The sequence below is a fragment of the Trachurus trachurus genome (genome assembly GCF_905171665.1).
Source record: "Trachurus trachurus genome assembly, chromosome: 12".
Lineage (NCBI taxonomy): Eukaryota > Metazoa > Chordata > Actinopteri > Carangiformes > Carangidae > Trachurus > Trachurus trachurus.
Window position 1 is genome coordinate 28,386,295 of NC_139908.1, and position 21,459 is coordinate 28,407,753.

General features: G+C 40.3%; 1 protein-coding gene across 1 annotated transcript in view; it reads right to left on the reverse strand.

The window, feature by feature from the left end:
* LOC310994999 (uncharacterized protein) overlaps positions 1-21,459 on the reverse strand; it is a gene marked incomplete at its 5' end in the record, with an annotated part of 69,273 nt that overhangs the window by 38,510 nt on the left and 9,304 nt on the right. The window contains one exon of the mRNA XM_083983929.1: positions 704-817. Within this exon, the coding sequence (XP_083840055.1) occupies positions 704-817 (114 nt within the window). The remainder of the gene's footprint in view (positions 1-703; positions 818-21,459) is intronic.

A 21,459-nucleotide genomic window follows, 5' to 3' on the forward strand; every position in this document is an offset into this window, starting at 1 on the left:
TTAGTTTGAATACCATTGACAAACATTTAAAACAAGTTTAATCTGATTTTTCTTCTGCACTTTATTGGTCTCTGCAATTAGGCTTCAGGAAGAAAAAGACACTCGACACTATAGGGAGGAGCAATAACTTGGATTTGAGCTCATCGTGGCCTTGGGATAAATCAACAACAAGGGAGAGGAAAGAGAGGGAAATACAGATGAAAGAGAGAACAGCACAGTAATTCTGAGAAATGGAGAGAAAATCCTGGAAATCAATAAAGACAGTGCCAACAAAAACAGATCCCCGCATACACTGTTAAGAGGAATGCACTTAAGGCAGAGTTGAGCAATTAGCCCGGTTCCCTCTAGCAAAGAACCACGTTTTAAAAACATCAGGTTAAAAAAAAGAAGCTAACTCCAACCTCAGCAAAGACAAAATGACAGTTGATACCTCTGCTGCACGCCAGATGATCATCTAACTGTTTTTTACTAGAGGTGTCATGTTTAATGTTCCTGAAACAAGTTCAGTGAAATTTGTGGAGATTAGACTCATTAAAAAGTTGAATGTTTTCTTCCATCTGTTCAACGACAAGATTTGGCCTTCAGCTAATGATCCACTGACTATAAGAAAACATGCGTGTGTTTTGTATTACCAAATTTTATCTCCCCGGTTTAACAGCATTACATTTGTACGTATGTTATAATGATTTCCCATGTCGCTTACCTGGTGGTTCTCAGTGATGGGGGACTGCAGGATGTGAACTTTATCTTCTATCAGCTGCCGTAGTTTGTCCACAGAAGCAGGGAAGTCTTCTGTGTGTCTCTGGAACTCTGGAGACTACAGGGAAAGAGAGAAAATATTTTTAGCATTGTTGTTATCCCTTGGTTTCAACACAGCAACCCTCAGTCAATTTGACCTATGTTACACATTTAGCAGATTTTGCAACGACCCAACACCACTGAGAGTCCACTCCTGCTGGCAGAGTGTAGTAGTTACATGCACAGAGGTTGTACTGCAGCAATGTTTGTAGGACATGCAGCACGTTGTCTGGCCTGAATGTCTGGAAGCCATTGTTAGGGCTACACCAAATTAGCACTCTTTAACTGACTCTTTAACTAATTTTTCTCATCAGTGAGGAATGGAGAGAAACAGGAATGATCCAAACAGAGAAAGAAGCTGAACTGACTTGTGCCCTCCAGACTCAACACCGTACCACTTCAAAGACTTTAGCACTTAGCTCACTAAAGCACAGAGAGGATGCCCTAAATACCAGCACACAACTGCTCCACATCTGACAAACACATATGTGGACTACATTCAGTCAGAATAAGGCAGACAGGAAACTGACTGTGGGGTTTAAAGCACATCAGATGTCCCAGTGTTTAATGATGCTTTGATCATCTGTATGTTGGGCTATAATATAACTGGACCCAACAAGACATGTTACCAAGGTTGATCTTTTTGGCTTTAGAGAGCAAGGCTGTAGGTTTACAATAAGCATAATAAGGATATTGCAATTTATGTTCACTGTGTTTGCTCCAGCTTGTACATTTTTTAAACTATTAGGATATATTCATGTTAAAATGCAATAGGAAAAATAAAACACTTTTGCTGCAACTTTTCAATAATTGATCCAGAGAACTTTCATAAAAAAAAAAAATGCACATTAAAAGTTTGGAGACCCACAGGATATGTCTTGTACTGTCTAGTTTTGTTTAACAGCAAATTCAATTCTGAATCATAAAGGAGACTGTTTAAACAAAAATTGTGGCTGGAATTGAAACAGAGGTTGAGATGTATTCTCTTTAGGTTTCTAGGATGACCTACTGTAAGCTCCAACACTGGGCCCTTCACTTCTCAGAAAGCAAATCATCGGTCAACATCTGCTAAAACATCTATTCAACTCATTTACTCTAAATTGTTGCAGCACTAATAATAACCATCAAAACCAGAAAATAACTCTTATTGTTGTTGTTATATATGCCACAAGTGTGTGTTAAAGTTAAAGTTAAAAATGAGGGCTGATTATTGGGCCTGATAAATCATCAGTCTATCATGGGCAAAGTATCCTATTCTTCATTGCTCTGATTATGAAATTGATGATAACTAAATCTGATAATGCAATGACAATCGAGGTGGAAGAAGACCAAGATTATCGCCAGCAATAGCACATTATACTCTCATAAGGAAGCCCCTACTACTCCTGGTGTCCCCTCCCTGCCCTTTATGATACGGCTGCAACACACATTTACAATCTGATTGACGTGCTTAAGCATAAGTTTGACCACAAACATCTGACGTTATAGTCCCCTATGTAGTAAGTGTGCTGCGTGCGCAGGAGGGCCAGCTTTTGTAACTGTGTTTGAACAGTACAGTACAACAAAGAGTGTGTGTTGTGCCCAGTTGTGATAATGCAACACACAGTATGACCAAGGCCATGGAGGAATGTGGGGTTAACAAGGGCTCTCCAGTTTTACAGTGCAAGGCAAGGCATCTTTATTTATATAGCGCATTTCATACAACTCAACGTGCTTTACATAAAGACAAAACATAAAAATTAAAAAAAATAGAGAGAGAAGCATAAAACAGAATAAAAACAAGCACTAAAAACAGAGCTAAAAGCAAGAGCAAATAAAAGTTTAAAGTTCTGTGCAGGGCTGTGCTGAGCCAGAGAAGCATCATAGACTGTGGCTCCATCAGCAAGAAAATGGCGGACCACTTCTAACCTGGCCGCCTGTCTGAAAGATTAACAGACATGAAACCACAAGGCTCCAACAGGACACACCCATGAATGAACAACACGTTCTATATGCTTAGAGCTTTGTTGAAGCTGGGGCGAGTACTTGCACCATCCATCCGTCCATTAACCATAACCACTGACAGAGCTGACACAGCACAAGGTGTAAACTGACTATGATCTAGCTTCCGTAGTCCTCCCTCCTTGTTTACCTCATCACAAACACACAGCAACATGACTTCCAGCGTAAATGAAGAGTTTGTTCCCAGAAAAGGCACAGTCCTGCCATTTGTCTGTAACTGGTTCAGTTTTGCAGCATGAGAAACACGTATGAACCACGCTCCACTGCAAAGTTTCTTCAAAGGCTGGTGATACTAAAAGTTGCAGCATCTATTTCAACTATTTCATGTGGAAAGCTTTCTTTATGCAGTCGCACTCTATATCACTTAAGATATGGTGACCGTAAAAGTGACAACTCCCCCACTACATTACTGTTAAAGGGATACGCCAACATTTTTTTTAGTGTCTTGCCCTGAGTCAATGACAAGCAGATAGACACCATCCTTTCGACTGTTATGTGTGTGCAGTAACAAGGGAGATAGAGCCGTATCGCCTGTATTAGCTTAGCTCAAACACTGGAAGTGTATAGGTAGTGTTAGCCTGCCTCCTACCCCAGTCGAAATCAGCAGTCAGAAGCTGATTTCATCTTAGCTCTAAACTTTGTAAATATATCACTTTATCAACATTTCAAACATGTTTAGGTGAGAAAGTAGCCGTTTAGATCAGTAGTGTGTCGTTAATTTGTCTAAATACCAGCTGTTTACAATTTTGTTCGGACGAATTTGGCGCTACTCAAGCTAGCCGTTGTGACCAACGCACTTCCAGTTACTCTCACAAAAGAAAACACTTGTTGTCCTTTACATACAGAAAACCATGACAATATACGGCTAGCTTGAGTAGCGCTGAATTCGTTCGAATTTGTTTAGCCTACCAGCTGTTTAGACAAATTAACGACACACTGCTGATCTAAACGGCTACTTTCTCGCCTAAAAATGTTTGAAATGTGGATAAAGTGATATATTTACAGAGTTTAGAGCTAAAATGAAAATCAGCTTCTGACTGCTGATTTCGGCTGGGGTAGGAGGCAGGCTAACACTACCTATACACTTCCAGTGTTTGAGCTAAGCTAATTACGGGCGATACGGCTCCATCTCCCTTGTTACTGCACGCATAGTAGAAAGGATGGTGTCTATCTGCTGGTCATGGACTCGGGAGTGAGGCAAGACACGAAAAAAAATGTTAGCGTATCCCTTTAAAGAGAAAACAAACCACTCTTGAGGCTTGACTGTATTGATACAATAACAGCATTTTTTGGTGACTGTTAGGTGACATGTTGTTTAGAGAGACAGTGTCCTGGAGGAGACGGATCAGTGTGACAGGTGAGTGACAGGAAGCAAAGGGTCACGCTTTAAAAACATGGCCCTCTGCCGCGGTTTACTGTGATGGATTACTCTTCTGGGGAAGTCACTGTTCAAGCCTGGAGCTGAGTGAGTGACAGCAGGTAGGCTATGGCCACAAGCTCAAATAGAAAGAAATAAAAAAAAATATGAAAAAAAAAGACAGTAAAACTAATTCAAACCTGAATATAGGAACCTCACCAACATCTTTAGTGAAATCTCAAAGGGCTCTATATAGTGGAACCTCAGAAACCTTCATCAGAGATCTGAAGATGAGAGTTATAAATGTAAGGTGATGGTTACCACAACAGCAGTCTGTCTATACTGAGCAGACCCTCAGCTGTTAGAAGCGTTCCACCCACCACTGTTGGAAAGCCACAACAGAGAAGGATTGTAAAACTGTGCTGAGGCAGCTAACCTGCTGGGTGGCTGCTAATCTTTTCATCTTAAAGCGAGGAAATCAATCTTCATACATCATGTATATAAAAACTACAGATGAACAGGAGGCAATTAATTCCTTCCCTCGCCATATGAGAGGATGCATTTATAACACGAGTGGGCTGGGTGTCCGTGACACAGCCAGCCTGTGTTGTCTGATTAAATATAATCAAAACAAATCCATTGTGTTTTAATCCCTCTGAGAAAGATAACATGCATCCAGAGGAGCTTGGGCAGCTTAGAGGAATTTGTAGTTGTTTGGAGGATGATGGAAGTGAGAGAAAAAAAAAGAGTCAAACACAGTGTTGAAGTAGCATGTAACATTCAGTGGACCCAACAAAGTCCTTTCTTTCCAAAAAAAAAGAAAAAAGAAAACATCTCATTATAAAGTAAAATAGAGCCTCATGAATGTGGGCTGCCATAATTCTCTCCTCATTACTTTCTAACCCTGTCCTCTAGAAATTATGTTTATATACAGCTAATTTGTTTTTCCAATTATGTTTCCCAGCAAAACATAATTGGGAAAACAAATTAGTAATATATAAATGTAATTTGTGTGAGACAGGGTTTTTAATGTCAGAATAACATAACCTGCTTCCATTGAGATTTTAAATGAAATTTGAAATAAAACATAATTTTACAAATGTCTATACGATACGCTAAATGTGACTAACTACAGGTACAATATACAGTATTATACCATACTGTAGGCTTTAAAGGAGACCATCGTTACCATGGCTCCCACTGCTGATGCTGCCACATGACTAACAGGTGCCAACATCTCAATACTTCAGTGTAAAAAAAAAACAACTAAAAGCTTTAAACAATTCTCTAATGTTGTTGCTGCTGTAGTTTCCATTAGTTAGACTTGACTGCTAATTTATCAAACCATAATGGAACTAAGGATTTTACTACAGTAGATTAGCTGAACACACCAACTTCACTACTGTTCACATCCCACTTTTATATTTCACATACATTTTCTGTTTCTATAATACTCACTGCAGCAGCCGGAGAGAGACGAGCGCTCATGATGACAAACTGGCTCACAACTCATTTCTTTACTTAGCTCAGACCACAGGGGGTTTGTGTGTGTGTGTGTGTGTGTGTGTGTGTGTGTGTGTGTGTGTGTGTGTGTGTGTGTGTGTGTGTGTGTGTGTGTGTGTGTGTGTGTATGTGTGTGTGTGTGTGTGTGTGTGTGTGTGTGTGTGTGTGTGTGTGTGTGTTAGTGGGTGGGCTGCACCACTGTGTACATGGAGATGACCCTAACTACAACCTCCCTGCTGATGAGAATGGACGTTAATATCCAACCAGAGTTTGTAAGAGTCTCTGCACCTGACTGGTCACTTTACTCAGCTTCTCATTTCCTCTCATTTCCTCTTGTGTGTGCATATGTGTGTGTGTGTGTGTGTGTGTGTGTGTGTGTGTGTGTGTGTGTGTGTGTGTGTGTCTGTGTGTGTGTGTGTGTGTTTATGTGTATGAGATGGGAAGAGAGAAAACATTAGCCCTGAATGGAAACTAAACTAAAGTACTAGATTGGAATCAACACAGACAGATACAATAAGTGAACAACAAAGCACAGAAAATATAACTACACAATATGTAAAAAGAAAAAGAAAAAAATCTGAATTTCATATTATGTAAATATTAAATATAAAATCTATATTCCAATAAAACAATGATAACCATCGACAATAAGATCCTCTCCCTCTCAACGTCATACATTCAATCCTAATTCATCTCCACTGTGCCCTAAGTGTAAAATTGAGATTGGTAGTCTTACACACTGTTTGTGGCACTGTAGAAAAGTACAGCAGTTACCGTGGGTCATTGGGCAGGAAATTAATAAGATTTTACTCATTAACAGAAATATCAACCCCTTACATCTACTACTTGGTATATCTGACCTGTCCATCGCTGACAAATTTGCTTTTTGTGCTAGGAAATGTATTCTTTTAAACTGGATAATTGATAAAGCTCCATCTAAGGTTCAATGGCAAAGGGTGGTACTCGAATATGTTGCTTTAGACTATCTGACATATATAAACTGCACAGCAAAGATGATGTTTTTCGTAAAACATGGGAACCCTTGGTTTGAATATCTCTACCATTTTTGCAAGAGGGTTTGTATCATAACTGAAAATGCTCTGCGTGGCAGATGACATACCATTTACATTTTTTGTTTGTTTATTTCTGTGTAACTCTCTGAACATGAACATGTGAATGTATTATTGACCTTATCTTTCGTCCTTAACTTATTTTATGGGATGACTACAGAATCTCTCACCTGTATAAATTTTAATCTGAGTTGGTATGTGAGCCAAATGTATTTTATGTTTGTTTGTTTGTTTTTGTTATGTATGTTCTGTCTTATTTCTTGAAAATTTGAATTAACATATTAAAAAAAAAACCAATAAGATCCTCTTTGGTTCTCACTTTTCAACTTGGGGTAAAAACAAAGGAACAGTGATAAAACAGAACAACAGAACAAGCCTGAGTTGCCTGTCCTGTCGTTAAATGAACCATGACTAAAGGGAAAGCTGGGTTGCTCTTCCACCCCTCCACCCTCCACCCTGCTGGGTGTGTCTGGGTGGGGTGTGATGATTCTTGCAGGTTGCCAAGACAGACACACCTTGATAAGTATGAGGAGGGTGGAGCCTCCCTGTGTCTGCACTGCATGTCTCTGGTTGTTCACTTTGTTCCTTTCATGTCCTATTTCTGTTCATAGACTGTATATAAAAGAGGCGCACGCACAAACACTAGCACTATTATCTGGGATTAGAGTTATAGCCACTAATTTGGATATTTTTTGATCAGTCTCAATGTAGAAAAGGTCACAGGGTCAGCAAAAATATCACTTCCTCTGGTCACCATACATATTTACAGCTAATTCTATGCAAATCTGACCTGTACTGATTTAACCTGTACTGAGATTTAACTTGATGTGGACTGAGACTGATCATTCTGCAATGTGTTCTACCTTATTCACCTTTATTGTGGACTAAACTTAAGTTGAGGGGAAAATGACTTGAGTTGAAAACTAAAAAGCTGTAATGTCATGTGCTGTCTACATTCTCTGAGGAAAAACTACACAACAAACTTTTTTTTTTTTTTTTTTTTTTTTTTTTTTTTTTTTTTTTCAAAGGAGGTTAAATCGAAAGCAACTGGACTTAGTTGTTTGTCTAGGAAGACGTTTCACCTCTCATCCAAGAGGCTTCATCAGTTCATGTACGCAGCTGACCAGGCTGGGACTGGTCCAACTATCTGGTGTGGAGACTCACTATTTAACCTCTTGTGTGGGCGTTTCACAAGGGTGATGATGTCAATGGTTCCCTTTTGTGCTCCAAGTGCCAACGACAGTCGTTGGAGTGACAGTCGTTGGTGGGAAGTTGGTTTCGACTTCGTTAGTGCCCTATTGTGTTCTAACGACAGTCATTGGAGTCACTTGCCACTTGTGAACAGTGGTTGTTCTTTGAGGCTAGATGGTTGAGTCTCCTGGGAAGGGATGAAAGGGCAGCATTGTAAATTGGAGACAGGTGGTGTCTCAGACCTCCTCCCCTGTTGAGGGACGGTTTTTCTACTTTTACAAAAATGGCTTCTTTAACTCCTCTTTCAAACCATCTGTCCTCTCTGTCTAGGATTTGGACATTGCTGTCCTCAAAGGAGTGGGCTTTCTCCTTGAGATGTAAATGAACAGCAGAGTCCAGTCCTGAGGAGTTTGCTCTCCTGTGTTGGGCCATGCGTTTATGCAGTGGTTGTTTTGTTTCTCCAATGTAGAGGTCTTTGCATTCCTCGTTGCATTGGACTGCATACACCAGATTGCTTTTGTGGGTGTGTGGTGTTCTGTCCTTGGGATGTACCAGTCTCTGTCTGAGTGTGTTGCTGGGTTTGAAATACACAGGGATACGGTGTTTGTTAAAGATCCTCCTGAGTTTTTCTGATACTCCAGACACATATGGAATGACTATGTTTTTTCTCTTGTTTTGTCTTTCTTTCTCAACCACTTTGCTGGTTTTCTTTCTGGAAGCAGCTGCAGTTTTCACAAAGGTCCAGTTAGGGTAACCACAAGTTGTGAGGGCGCCTCTCAGGTGCTTGTGTTCTGCCCCTTGGGCCTGTGAGCTGGTGGGCACGTTATCAGCTCTGTGTTGCAAAGTTCTGATAACACCAAGCTTATGTTCCAGAGGGTGGTGAGAGTCGAAAAGTAGATATTGGTCTGTATGTGTGGGTTTTCTGTATACCCCAATGTGGAGGCTCCTGTCCTTTTTCATATGGACGTCACAATCTAAGAAAGGCAGACTATTGTCCTTGACATCCTCTCTGGTGAACTTGATGTTTTTGTCCACTGAGTTAATGTGTTCGGTAAAAGCTTGCACTTCTTTGGTTTTGATTTTAACCCATGTGTCGTCCACATACCTGAACCAGTGGCTCGGTGTTTTTCCTTCAAAGGAGTTTAAAGCCTTGTTCTCTACCTCCTCCATGTACAGATTTGCCACAATAGGGGATACTGGTGAACCCATGGCACAGCCATGTTTTTGTCTGTAAAATTTGCCGTTGAACTGGAAGTATGTGGTGTTCAGGCATAAATCCAGAAGCTGGCAAATATGTTCGGGTTTGAGTTTTGTTCGGTTTTGCAGGGAGTTGTCTTGTGTGAGACGTTCTCTTACTGTGGCCGAAGCCTCCATAGTTGGAATACAGGTAAAAAGAGAAGTCACATCGTAGGATACCATAGTGTCATCTGGTTCCATTTGTATGTCCCGGACTTTACCCACAAAGTCTATAGAGTTTTGGATGTGGTGTGGGGTGTTTCCCACCAACGGAGCCAAGATATTGGCAATGTGTTTGGCTATGTTGTAAGTGACCGAGTTTATGCTGCTGACAATGGGCCTGAGCGGGGACCCTTCTTTATGGATTTTGGGGAGTCCATATAGGCATGGGATTGAATCCTGGGGATAAAGCCGGTAGTATTGTGTTTTGTCAATGACCCCTTCTTTTTGTAATTGTTGTAGACATTCTATCACCTTCTTTTTATAGCCACTGGTCGGGTCTCGTTTCAGAGTTTCATAAGTGTTAGAGTCGCTGAGTAATGTAGATATCTTAGCCTGGTAGTCAGTTGTATTGAGCACAACTGTGCATCTACCCTTGTCTGCTGGGAGGATAGTAATGTTTTGGTCTTTGCTCAAAGCCGTCACTGCTTTCCTCTCCTCAAAGGTGAGGTTGGAGGGGGGGACCTTAGCCTCGGCCACCGCCGCTGACACTTTTAACCTTAGCTGATCTGCCTCAGTTCCGGTTAAGTTGTTTTTCCTTATAGCAGATTCTGTAGCTGTAATCAAATCCACTATAGGTAGCTCTTTCGGTGTCATGGCGAAATTCAAGCCTTTGGCTAGGACCTCTTTCTCAGGTTGGGTGAGTTCTCTGTCCGACACATTCTTAACCCATCTGTTTTGTGTTTCTTTCTGTGCTGAAAGGTCAGTTTTTTGCCCCCATGTGAGTATTTCTGTGTTATTGTCAACATGTCGAGATTGTAAATTGCGGAATTTCTTGGTTTGTCTCTCTTTGCTTTTGTTATGTTGTGATAGTTGTGCCTTTTGGGTGAAATCCACAACTTTCTCCATGATGGAGCCAGGTAAGCGTGTTTTCAGTTTAAGCAGTATGTGGTCAGTTTTCTCTTTTAGCCCCTCGATAGTGAAATTGACCTGTCTTATTCGTTCGTTAAGGAGTTGGTTTTGAGCCTTTTCCATGATTTTCTCCACTCTATGCCCTCTCATAGTGGAATTCAAGCGTAGGCTAGTTGGTGTAAGCCTTTGTTGTCTGCATCTCAAACTGAACCGTAGGTGGTTCCTGTAATCTGCAATTTTCCGAGCCAACCTTTCATGTTCCCGCACCATTCTAAGGGTAGCCACCCCAAATTGTTCTGCAATAAGCCGGTGCATATTCTCATTTGTCCAGGTCATAGTATTTCAAAGGAGGTTAAATCGAAAGCAACTGGACTTAGTTGTTTGTCTAGGAAGACGTTTCACCTCTCATCCAAGAGGCTTCATCAGTTCATGTACGCAGCTGACCAGGCTGGGACTGGTCCAACTATCTGGTGTGGAGACTCACTATTTAACCTCTTGTGTGGGCGTTTCACAAGGGTGATGATGTCAATGGTTCCCTTTTGTGCTCCAAGTGCCAACGACAGTCGTTGGAGTGACAGTCGTTGGTGGGAAGTTGGTTTCGACTTCGTTAGTGCCCTATTGTGTTCTAACGACAGTCATTGGAGTCACTTGCCACTTGTGAACAGTGGTTGTTCTTTGAGGCTAGATGGTTGAGTCTCCTGGGAAGGGATGAAAGGGCAGCATTGTAAATTGGAGACAGGTGGTGTCTCAGACCTCCTCCCCTGTTGAGGGACGGTTTTTCTACTTTTACAAAAATGGCTTCTTTAACTCCTCTTTCAAACCATCTGTCCTCTCTGTCTAGGATTTGGACATTGCTGTCCTCAAAGGAGTGGGCTTTCTCCTTGAGATGTAAATGAACAGCAGAGTCCAGTCCTGAGGAGTTTGCTCTCCTGTGTTGGGCCATGCGTTTATGCAGTGGTTGTTTTGTTTCTCCAATGTAGAGGTCTTTGCATTCCTCGTTGCATTGGACTGCATACACCAGATTGCTTTTGTGGGTGTGTGGTGTTCTGTCCTTGGGATGTACCAGTCTCTGTCTGAGTGTGTTGCTGGGTTTGAAATACACAGGGATACGGTGTTTGTTAAAGATCCTCCTGAGTTTTTCTGATACTCCAGACACATATGGAATGACTATGTTTTTTCTCTTGTTTTGTCTTTCTTTCTCAACCACTTTGCTGGTTTTCTTTCTGGAAGCAGCTGCAGTTTTCACAAAGGTCCAGTTAGGGTAACCACAAGTTGTGAGGGCGCCTCTCAGGTGCTTGTGTTCTGCCCCTTGGGCCTGTGAGCTGGTGGGCACGTTATCAGCTCTCACACAACAAACCTAACTTCACAGAAACTTCACAATGATTGTGCAAAGAACCCTGTGGCCCATGCATCACAGTCATATCTGTGTCCCCGCCCGGTGAACCCAAGTCCAACATTCACTCAGTTCTGAGTCTGTTTCAGTCTCCAGAAGCTGGAAGGCTGACAAACCACACCCACCACCGTTCATTTAATCTAATATTCATCACATTTTTTGTTCAATCAAAAATGGACAAGTGTGAAAGTTGAATTTCAGTGACTTCTTTCTCCCTCTCTGAGGAGTGGCTCATTCTTTCACTGACTCTCCCTGTTCCTTCCCTGTTGGAACAAATAATGTTATGCAATCAGGTGAGGTATCTTCTCCACCCGTGAAGAGTTATGAATCACTCTGAATCATCTCCGTCATTTACATAGTATGTTTTTACACTGCATATCCACTGTTCAACCACAAATTCAAGCATGCAGGCTGAGCTGAGGCAGCAGCACAGTATCTTCACGCTTTACATTCCAGTTTTTATAGTGTTTTTTTGTGTATCTATTTATGTACAGTTTTATGGACTTGCATTGGTACAGTAGATTTTTTAAAATTTTATTTTATTTATTTATCTAAGGAGGACAGTGCACATTAATGAACATTAAAGCAGAAGTAAGTGATCCGGTGGTTTTGGCTAACTTCCTGTCAGCCGATGGACTTAGCAGTCCCCGCCCTCGTCCCTACGTCACCACATTCACGCGCATCCCTTGGCTGCACACACAGAGAGGACCGCCCCTTTATGCCGTTCTCTCTCCTCATTGGTTAAAAGTTGTAGGATACAAGGAAAGTTTTCTCCTCGGCTTACAGCAGAGCAGAGTGACTGACAGACCCGTGTTTCAGACCAAACACTCTATAGAAGTGATTGCTGTCGGAAGATACAACTATTTAAGACTTATATTAACACAAACATTCCACTTACTTCTGCTTTAATAAACGTAAAGGTGCCAGTGTTAGCCAAAGGCTAATTTTCGAATGTTGTCCTCCTGGCAAGGTGTTAAAAGCCATTAAAATGCATGATCAGAGTATTCCCAGAAAAAATAACCAAAAAGGTAAAAACACCTTTGAGAAATCCCAAAAAGGTAAAACCTGAATCATCATAATGGGAAAAGAGGAATAATAACTCAACCTGCTTCAGACTCTGGGATCACATGTACTGTACTGCTTCCAGAGGTCACAAGTCCATGGACCTGCACCACCATGAGGATGACATGTCATTCCTCAGTAAGACAGCATGTCTGTGGACAGGAGGGAACTCCCAAAGACCCAGCATGCTTTGCCCATGACTCACAGCGCCGGTATGCTACCTTGTGTCTTCATGGACTTTGGAACAGGCAGGCGCTTTAAACAGAGTGAACGTCTGGAGACGCCCTGCAGCCTCTTTTACTGCCCAGCTGTTTCATCACCATGGAAGCAACACAGGATTCACACCAATGCAAATTCACACAAATATAACTGAACACACAGTTTCACACAAAAAAATGACAAAAATGGTCCGTCATCATTTTACAGAAAACGATTATCTACATTTTTTTTTTTAATAGAATGATTGTTTATCTTCTGTCAGTGCAAAACATAGACAGCAATTTACACAATTTTAGATCAAGTTTAATGTAAAGACCACAGACACATCCTGCTCTTTTCTAAATTAGCCATTCATTTGGCCCTGATGTAGGCTATTAAAATAAAATAAAAAAAATCGGTTTGTCAGATTCAAGTTTCCATTTCCATTTCATTTATTAAGAACTGCACAACAAGTCGGCAGAATTTGCTTTCGGCACAGCATAGTGGCACACTGTAGTTCTGTGTGGCACAAAACATCATCAAACATTTTACACTGAAGTTAAATACTCAACTCTTTTATTTTAAATGAAGTAAAAGTTCAATTTTTACTGAGTAATTGCTATCATCAATAAAAACAGATATGCCAACCTGAGCAGATGTCTGTAAATGTGTTGTACAAATAAAACTGATTTGTCAGCATCAATATTAATAATGTAGATTACATCAATCGTATTGTGATTCACCTGCCAGAGCTGTCTACAATGTAAACTGATGTGACATTTAGGAACAGGGCCCTGTGCACAGGTACATTCACCACAATGGCCTTTTTGGCATGATCAGAACAATTAAAATAAAATATAAATAAAAAATACTGATGGAATTTTGTAGAAATAAATTCCACTTTTCCTTCTCTCCTACATTACACTGTAGGCAGTGCACCCAAACCCAAACCCCAGTGGATAAAGTGTAATTTAAACTGGGTTGTGCAGTGTGCTTTACAAACCAACTCAGATAAAACAGTAAAACCAGTTTGTCTGTGCTTTGTGAATAAGCAACACATCTCCTCTCCTGTATTTACTCTCCCTCTCCGCTCCTTGTCTGTCATCTGAAGCAGAACCAAACCAGTTGCTGTGTATTTAACAATCACACCAGTTGAGGAACACATCTCCCTCTCTCCCTCCTCTATCATTATCCACCCAACTCAGAACAAAAACATCCTGTTTCTTCAGCTCTTGTGTTTGGTGGAAAGCACTCAAATGGAAAATGTGCTTGATTCTCCATGTCACATTCTGGACTTTGTTGGCACCATTCAGACTAATCACCTCCTTAACTACCTTGATTACATAAAGAGGAGATGGAGTGAAGAAGCAGCTTTCATACAAGTTGAAGAGAAAGTGACTTACCTATAATATTGAAGGCAAATCATGCAAAAAAAAATTCCAAAAATGACCAGATCCACACACATGACATGGATTAATGAGCTGTCTCCAGTGCACACAAGTAGTGCCACAGGTTCAGTCAGTAATACAGCTCTGAACACTACACAATCACATCCCAACACAACACACACACCCACAGGTGTGTGTAGTTACAGTGAGCTCCTCCCAAAGTTTCCCAAAGAACAAATTCCTTTGAGTTTCATTTGTTTGACAGCCAGGAACAATAAGACCAAGACAGAGGAGCAGACGTGTCCACATGTAGAAGAAAACAGATCTTCTAGCAGCTATGAAGCTCAGCATCCTGCTGCATCAGCCCTTTATTCACAAGCTTTTGTTTTCATAATTAGAGCTGCAACAATTAATCGATTAATCGTACAATAATCGATTATTAAATTAATCGTCAACTATTTTGATAATCGAATAATCGGTTTGAGTCGTTTTTGATGAAAAGAAAGTCAAAATTCTCTGATTTCAGCTTCTTAAATGTGAATATTTCTGGTTTCTTTGTTGCTTTACGACAATATGGACGTCACCGTGGTTTGAGAAACTTTGATTGATATTTTTCAACATTTTCTAACATTTTATTGACCAAACAACTAATCGATTAATCGTTCAAATAATTGAAAGATTAATCGATAATGAAAATGATCGTTAGTTGCAGCCCTATTCATAATAATCAACCTTGACTGGTCTGTAAATGAGGACTTTCTTCTACTGGTCTAATTAAGCACATAAGTACCTGTAGTTACATGTAGATTTGTCTGTACTTCTAACTTTAACTTAGCAGTTTAATGTGAAAACAGGAACTGCATCCAGAATATCTGAAACCATGAAGACAGTCTTAACAAAACATTTTATTTCAAAATGTAATTGACTGTATAAGAGGAGCCCATAGTCATTTTAATAATTCTGTGGCCCTTGTGTAGCCTACACAAATAAACAGGCACAGAGGATTACAACTTTACTTTCAAAGTCCTTTACTTTCTCATCTCTTTCAAAACTAGCACATCTAGACAAAAACAACAACAACAACAACATCTAATCTCCAAGCACTCCAGCCCCCACCCAGTCTGCAGCCATTCGGCCTCCAATGAGGCTTAATGAGTAAAAAGCACTGGGTGACCACAGTCTTGGAGTCAAGCCAACTTTCCCAGATGCCAAATTGAAGCCTGGAGGTACTTCATAATGCAAAACAACACTCATTAAAACTTGGAGGAAAAAACAAGAAGCTATAAAATGCAACAAAAAAAAAAAAATGCACCAAGATGCATTTCAGGAGGAGCTTTGTGGCACTTTGTAAATGACAGAGATGAATAATTAGGATTTTCAGACATCCATTAGTGGGAGAAATTACAAGTTACAAAAAAATGGGCTACAAAACACACTCATGACCCTACAACCTAAAACACTTGAGCTGAACATTATGTTAAGGTGGGTGATGTGATGTGAGCTCTGGAAAAGATGAAATGATGATGAAATGAGATAGAAGGAAAGGAATTTTTACATACATACAAACATTGTGAAGCTCTTTGACGAGTTCAGTGACATAACCTATAAGAAGGCAGGTTGCTTGAGTCAAGAATTTATTTATCTATCTATCTATTTCTAATTCCTTATAAATACTCCATGGGTATAAAAAAAAAAAAAAATTTTTACATACTATGCATTCAAAATATCCTAGTTTGACTTCACCTAATTTTGTTCCTACTAAATTGCAACACTACATTTTGTAGGAAACATAATCACCTGCTAGATTATGGCAATATACAATCATTTATCAGTGAATGAAATGATTCATCCATTCAGAGAGCAGAGCTGTCTATGGCTATAGGCTTAGGCCAAAGTTACACAACAACCTGGGTGTTTTCTCTCCTGTCAACGGCAACTGAACCACACAGACACAGACTACAATCCCACAATCCAAACGAGACAGTTTTAAAGGATTAATGCCTGTCTGTAAGAAGCTATAGAGTCTTGTTTTTTACTTCTACTCCAGAGTCAGGCTGGTTGCATCCCTGCTCTCAGTTTTACACTGTGCTAAGTTAAGCTAATTTATAAGCTAAACTAAACAGGTGTTGGTTTTAGCTACATACTTTTAGGTACTTGGATTGGGACACATATGTGTTATCTATCCTTGCATCCAACACTTCGTAAGACACTTACAACACATTAACCACCATAACTCCTTACACTGCAAAAACTCAAAATCTTTCCAAGAATATTTGTCTCATTTCTAGTCAAAACTAAACTCTTTTCACTCAAAATAAGATTCATCACCTAACAATGAACTTGTTTTTAGATCATTTTCATTTGTTTCAAACTCATTTTCACTTGAAATAAGTAGAAAAATCTGCCAGTGAAAGCAAGTTTTTTGTGCTTGTAATAAGAAAGAAAAACTTGATCCACTGTCAGATTCTTTTACTTATTTCAAGTGAAAATCAGCTTGAAATAAGTAAAAAGTGTCTAAAACAAGCTACTTTTTAATGTGATGAGTCTTATTTTAAGTAGAATGAGATTTGTTTTGACTAGAAATAAGACAAATATTCTTGGTAAGATTTTGAGTTTTTGCAGTGTACTGAGGCCCCAGGCCCTGTTGCCTTCAGTACTATAGTGAGGGTACTTTAACAAAGATCGCCTTCAGTGGAAATATAATGCATCATCTGTTCAAGTTCAATGCATTCCAGCAGATATTCTATGTAGACACACTCCTGCTTCTGATTTAGAAAAGCACCACATTGTACATCAATGGCTTTGAGCGTTAGTGTTCTATCAGAACATATCAGAACACTGTGTTCCCTCAGGTCATGAAAGCTCTAATTCAGCCCTTCAATTAAATCTACTGCACACACTGAGGTTATAATGGGTTTTGTAAACTTTAATGTCACTTGGCTTTGTTCAAAGGACAGGTTAGACTTCATCACAGCAGACTTGTGTTTATACCAAACACACCAACATCCGTCCTGTCTGTAGTAAAAACTCATATCTGAATTACGTAACCCCTCACCCACATGGCTGCCACAAAAATGGTACGGAGTTCACTTTAACAATGGCACTGCACACACAAATTAAATAGTTCATACTGTAAGTATGCAATGTTATCATTCCAAACAATTTTGTGTGTGTATAAATGTCCCTCACACCCTCATTCTTGACGAACCTGCCATCTCCATCCACCTTCCCATTTTCCCATGATTCACTGAAGAGGTGCAATAATACACCCAGTCTTTATGTGGTTCATTGAATAAATAAGCAGCATGTTAAGTATGTTGTATCATCCTCTTCATAATAGTAATTATCATTGTTATCGTCATGTCATTATTATTACCCATCATTGTTAGATTAGAAAATCATCCACCTCCTGCATGAGTGAGGAATGTCAGTCAGTGAGGGTGATGAGTGACAGAGTGACAGAGTGACAGAGGCCTTCATGCTCACACCTCAACATGCAGATTGCTGAGTGATAAGAGACACAATACAAACTATCTGTGAAATGATCTCTCTACCAACAGGACAAACATGAGCACCACCAGAGCCACTACACACACACTAACACTTCATCATTTATTTACCAGGAAACACAATTCTTCTTCTCAGTGTGCGCATGAATTTCTATCATTGTACAAATCATAAAAGGGAAACAGGCTTCAGCTTGAACGGCCGTTTTCTGCTTGGTCCTATAGTGCTTGAACCGGCGTCATCGTTTAAAAATATAGCGCCCTGGTTCGAATCCCGCATGGGGCAGCCCTTTCCTGCATGTCATTCCCCCTCTCTGTCTCCCCATTTCCTGTCTCTCTCTCCACTGTGCTGTTGATTAACCTTCATCTTGTGTTAGCTTTCTGCTTCCATCTATGGTGTTAGGGTCAGTTTTGACCCATGTTTTAAATCAGCTGTAAAATACACTAAATATATTTTTTTCATCCAATCTGTTTTTCTTCTCTTGGTTAAATTGTTTGGCTTCCTATCCATGAAAATATTGGTTTTAATATTTTTGGTGTGGGCCCCTGGGTCTTTTTTGTCAGTATACCCCTTGGCTTCAATTGAACCTTCCTCTTGTCAGCTTTCTGCTACCATCTATGGTGTTAGGATCAGTTTTGACCCAAGTCTTCAATCAGCTATAAAACACACTAAAAACAATTATTTATCATCCCATTTGTTTCTCATCTCTTGGTTACATTGTTAGGCTTCTTTATCCATGAAGAGGTTGGTTTTGCACTTATGATTTCAGTTTTAATTGTAATTATTGTTCTTATCGTTATAACCGGGTCAAAATTGACCCTAATGTCATAATTTTAACCAGAGCATTTTAGAACTTGGTGAAACTTGTGTTTTATTTTGTTTAAATAGAGGTTCTTGACAAAGTCAAAAAGTCTTGATTCTATAAACCAAAACTGGGGACATGTCCCGAGTGCCGTACAGAATAAAACCTTGATGCCAGGCTAACATAACCGTTTCCTGCTCTACCTAAATTCCAATTTGTTTATGATCGGCAGGCACCAGAAGACCTTCTCATGATCAATATGACCTGACATTTGATTCATGAAAAAAAAAAAAAAAAAAAACGACTGCCGCACACAACCAATGGCCTGTGTATTAAAACATAGGGGGAGCATAAGGTAATACTCATGCTCTTTAACAAAGGACAGCCTCACGCACAATCAATGACATAATTCCATTTGAACAGTATCAGACCAGACATGTTTCCATGTTACATTTGATATTATTTGATACATTACTCTCCTATCCATCAGCTGGTAGTGATAAAAGTGACATTCTGATGAAGGTCATATTCTCTACAGGGTTGCCCATGTGTTAGCGCTTCTTCGCTAAGAAGCTCTAATAGTTTTCACTGTACAGGTATCTATTGTAGGTCTGGGCCTCTTGCACGATGTGCATGATCACTTCTGCAAACATGAAAGGAATAGAGGTGAGGCTAAAGAAAGCCTGAAAACAAACACAGACATACTTTTCTTCTTCTAACATCCTGACAGCTGACAGACAACACCCTGAAGAAGAACTCATCACATAGCTATGGAACTGAAACAAGCTAATAACACATGTCATTGTGCGACTGTGAGAGAAATTCACTGACCTGAGCAAAACATTTCAACAATTGACTAACTGCTGCTCTCTAGGTAATGTTTTTTAGCAGAACACAAAGGTGCTCACCTTGAAAACATCTAGAAAATGTCAAGATGTTAAAGTGCCTTCATTCCCTACAGTGATCAGAAGATCACGTTAAAAGAGCAGACAATGTACAAGGCTGGGTATGCCAAATCATTTAAAGGGATAGTTCAGCCAAAATTGAAATTTCACTCATTATCTACTCACCCTCATGTGGACTAAGGGCTGGGAGAAGTTTCAGAGTCCTCCGTGGCTTCTCTGAGTTACAGGGGGTCTCGGCGTAGCAGTGCATGTCCATATACTGTAACGGTTGCAAATGGATACCAACTGTCTTTGTAACAAAAAGACACACCAAAAAACATCCAAATACCTCCATGCTGCTCGTATGTAATGTCCCTCTTGTATTGAAGCCCCGAAATGTGAAATTGTCCCGAAAAAAATTAAATAAGTCTATATTTCAAGCTTGTTTTGTAGCGGAACTGGGAAGAGGACGGAGCCTGGTTTGTCCAAATTTGACAAACCAGGAAGAGAAGCTTCCGCTACAAACAAGCTTGAAATATAGACTTATTTAATTTTTTTCGGGACAATTTCTCATTTCGGGGCTTCAATACAAGACGGACATTACATACGAGCAGCATGGAGGTATTTGGATGTTTTTTGGTGTGTCTTTTTGTTACAAAGACAGTTGGTATCCATTTGCAACCGTTATATGGACATGCACTGCTACGCCGAGACCCCCTGTAACTCAGAGAAGCCACAGAGGACTCTGAAACTGAAATTTCAATTTTGGGTGAACTATCCCTTTAAGGGATATTAACCAAATATTGGAGGAGGAATCCTGTCAATAAATCAATAAATCCTTGAAAAAGACAAAGGAGGAGGATATAATATACAACTTGTTCCCTTGATTATCTGCCTTTATGCCACTATATCAGCCGGTTGATGATGGTGCAAATCAAAACCTTTCACCAGTTTAGTGTGTGTGTGCGGCGTGTGTTGAAGCCAAGTCTGAGGTCATCATCCAATTTTTTATGGCATAGCTGAATGCAGATGTAACGGAGGTTTCGGTTAATGGGAGTACACACACAGACACACAAACGGAAAGAACAGGTATCTGCTGGAAGTGAAGCCAATGACATCATTTATCATCAGACTGCGTATTCCAGTTTCTCACACACCCCACGCTGACTGACACAGCCCACAAGTTTCCCAAGCCCTCAACCCTTCGGCTCCACATCCGCTGTGTGGGAGACGGTCCCTGATGCTGCTCAATAAAGATGGATGGATGTATTGTACATTTAGAAAGCCAGCCCCCTTCTCAATGAGAGAACACAAATGACCCAGCATCTCTCATCCAGGACAGATGCAAGCACAGTTCATAAGAACGGCTGTCTTTAAAACACTGTGTTTGCTTTTACAAGAGAAAAGTCGTAATGGACAAAGACAAAATGTTTGGTTTGGCCAATCTGCTGTGTGTCTGCTTAATTTTCTCGCTTCTGCACAGCTGCCTCCATGATTGTGTCTGTGGGAAGCATCCTGCACTGACTTCCACTGATGAGACCATCCCACACTGGGCCACTCCAGACCTCATCTCTAGACCTTCAAGTAAAAAACACTCTTCTACGCCTGAACCCCAAAGCCTGGCCGACATTACAACATACAGTCCAACTGTCTGTCTTCCCTTGGCTAAAGTTATGTAACTCAATTTCTGGACATTTTACCACAACTATGACATGCAACAACAATGGTGATGCTTAAAGGGGACATATTATGCTCATTTCTGCTTCTTGACATGGTACCTTGATGTCTAAAAGTAATGTTAGTAACATGCTTTGGTCAGAAAAACCAAAAGATTGAGCACAGCTGGGTTCTCTACACACCAGTTTCACAGCCCTGCTCTAAACAGTCAGTTTAGAATCTTCGCTCTGGTAGCTGAGGTAAGCGAGGGCTTGAATATTCACATCACCCGGCTTGTGATGTAATAAGCCTTGTGAAATTAAAACGGCTTGTTAAGAGACA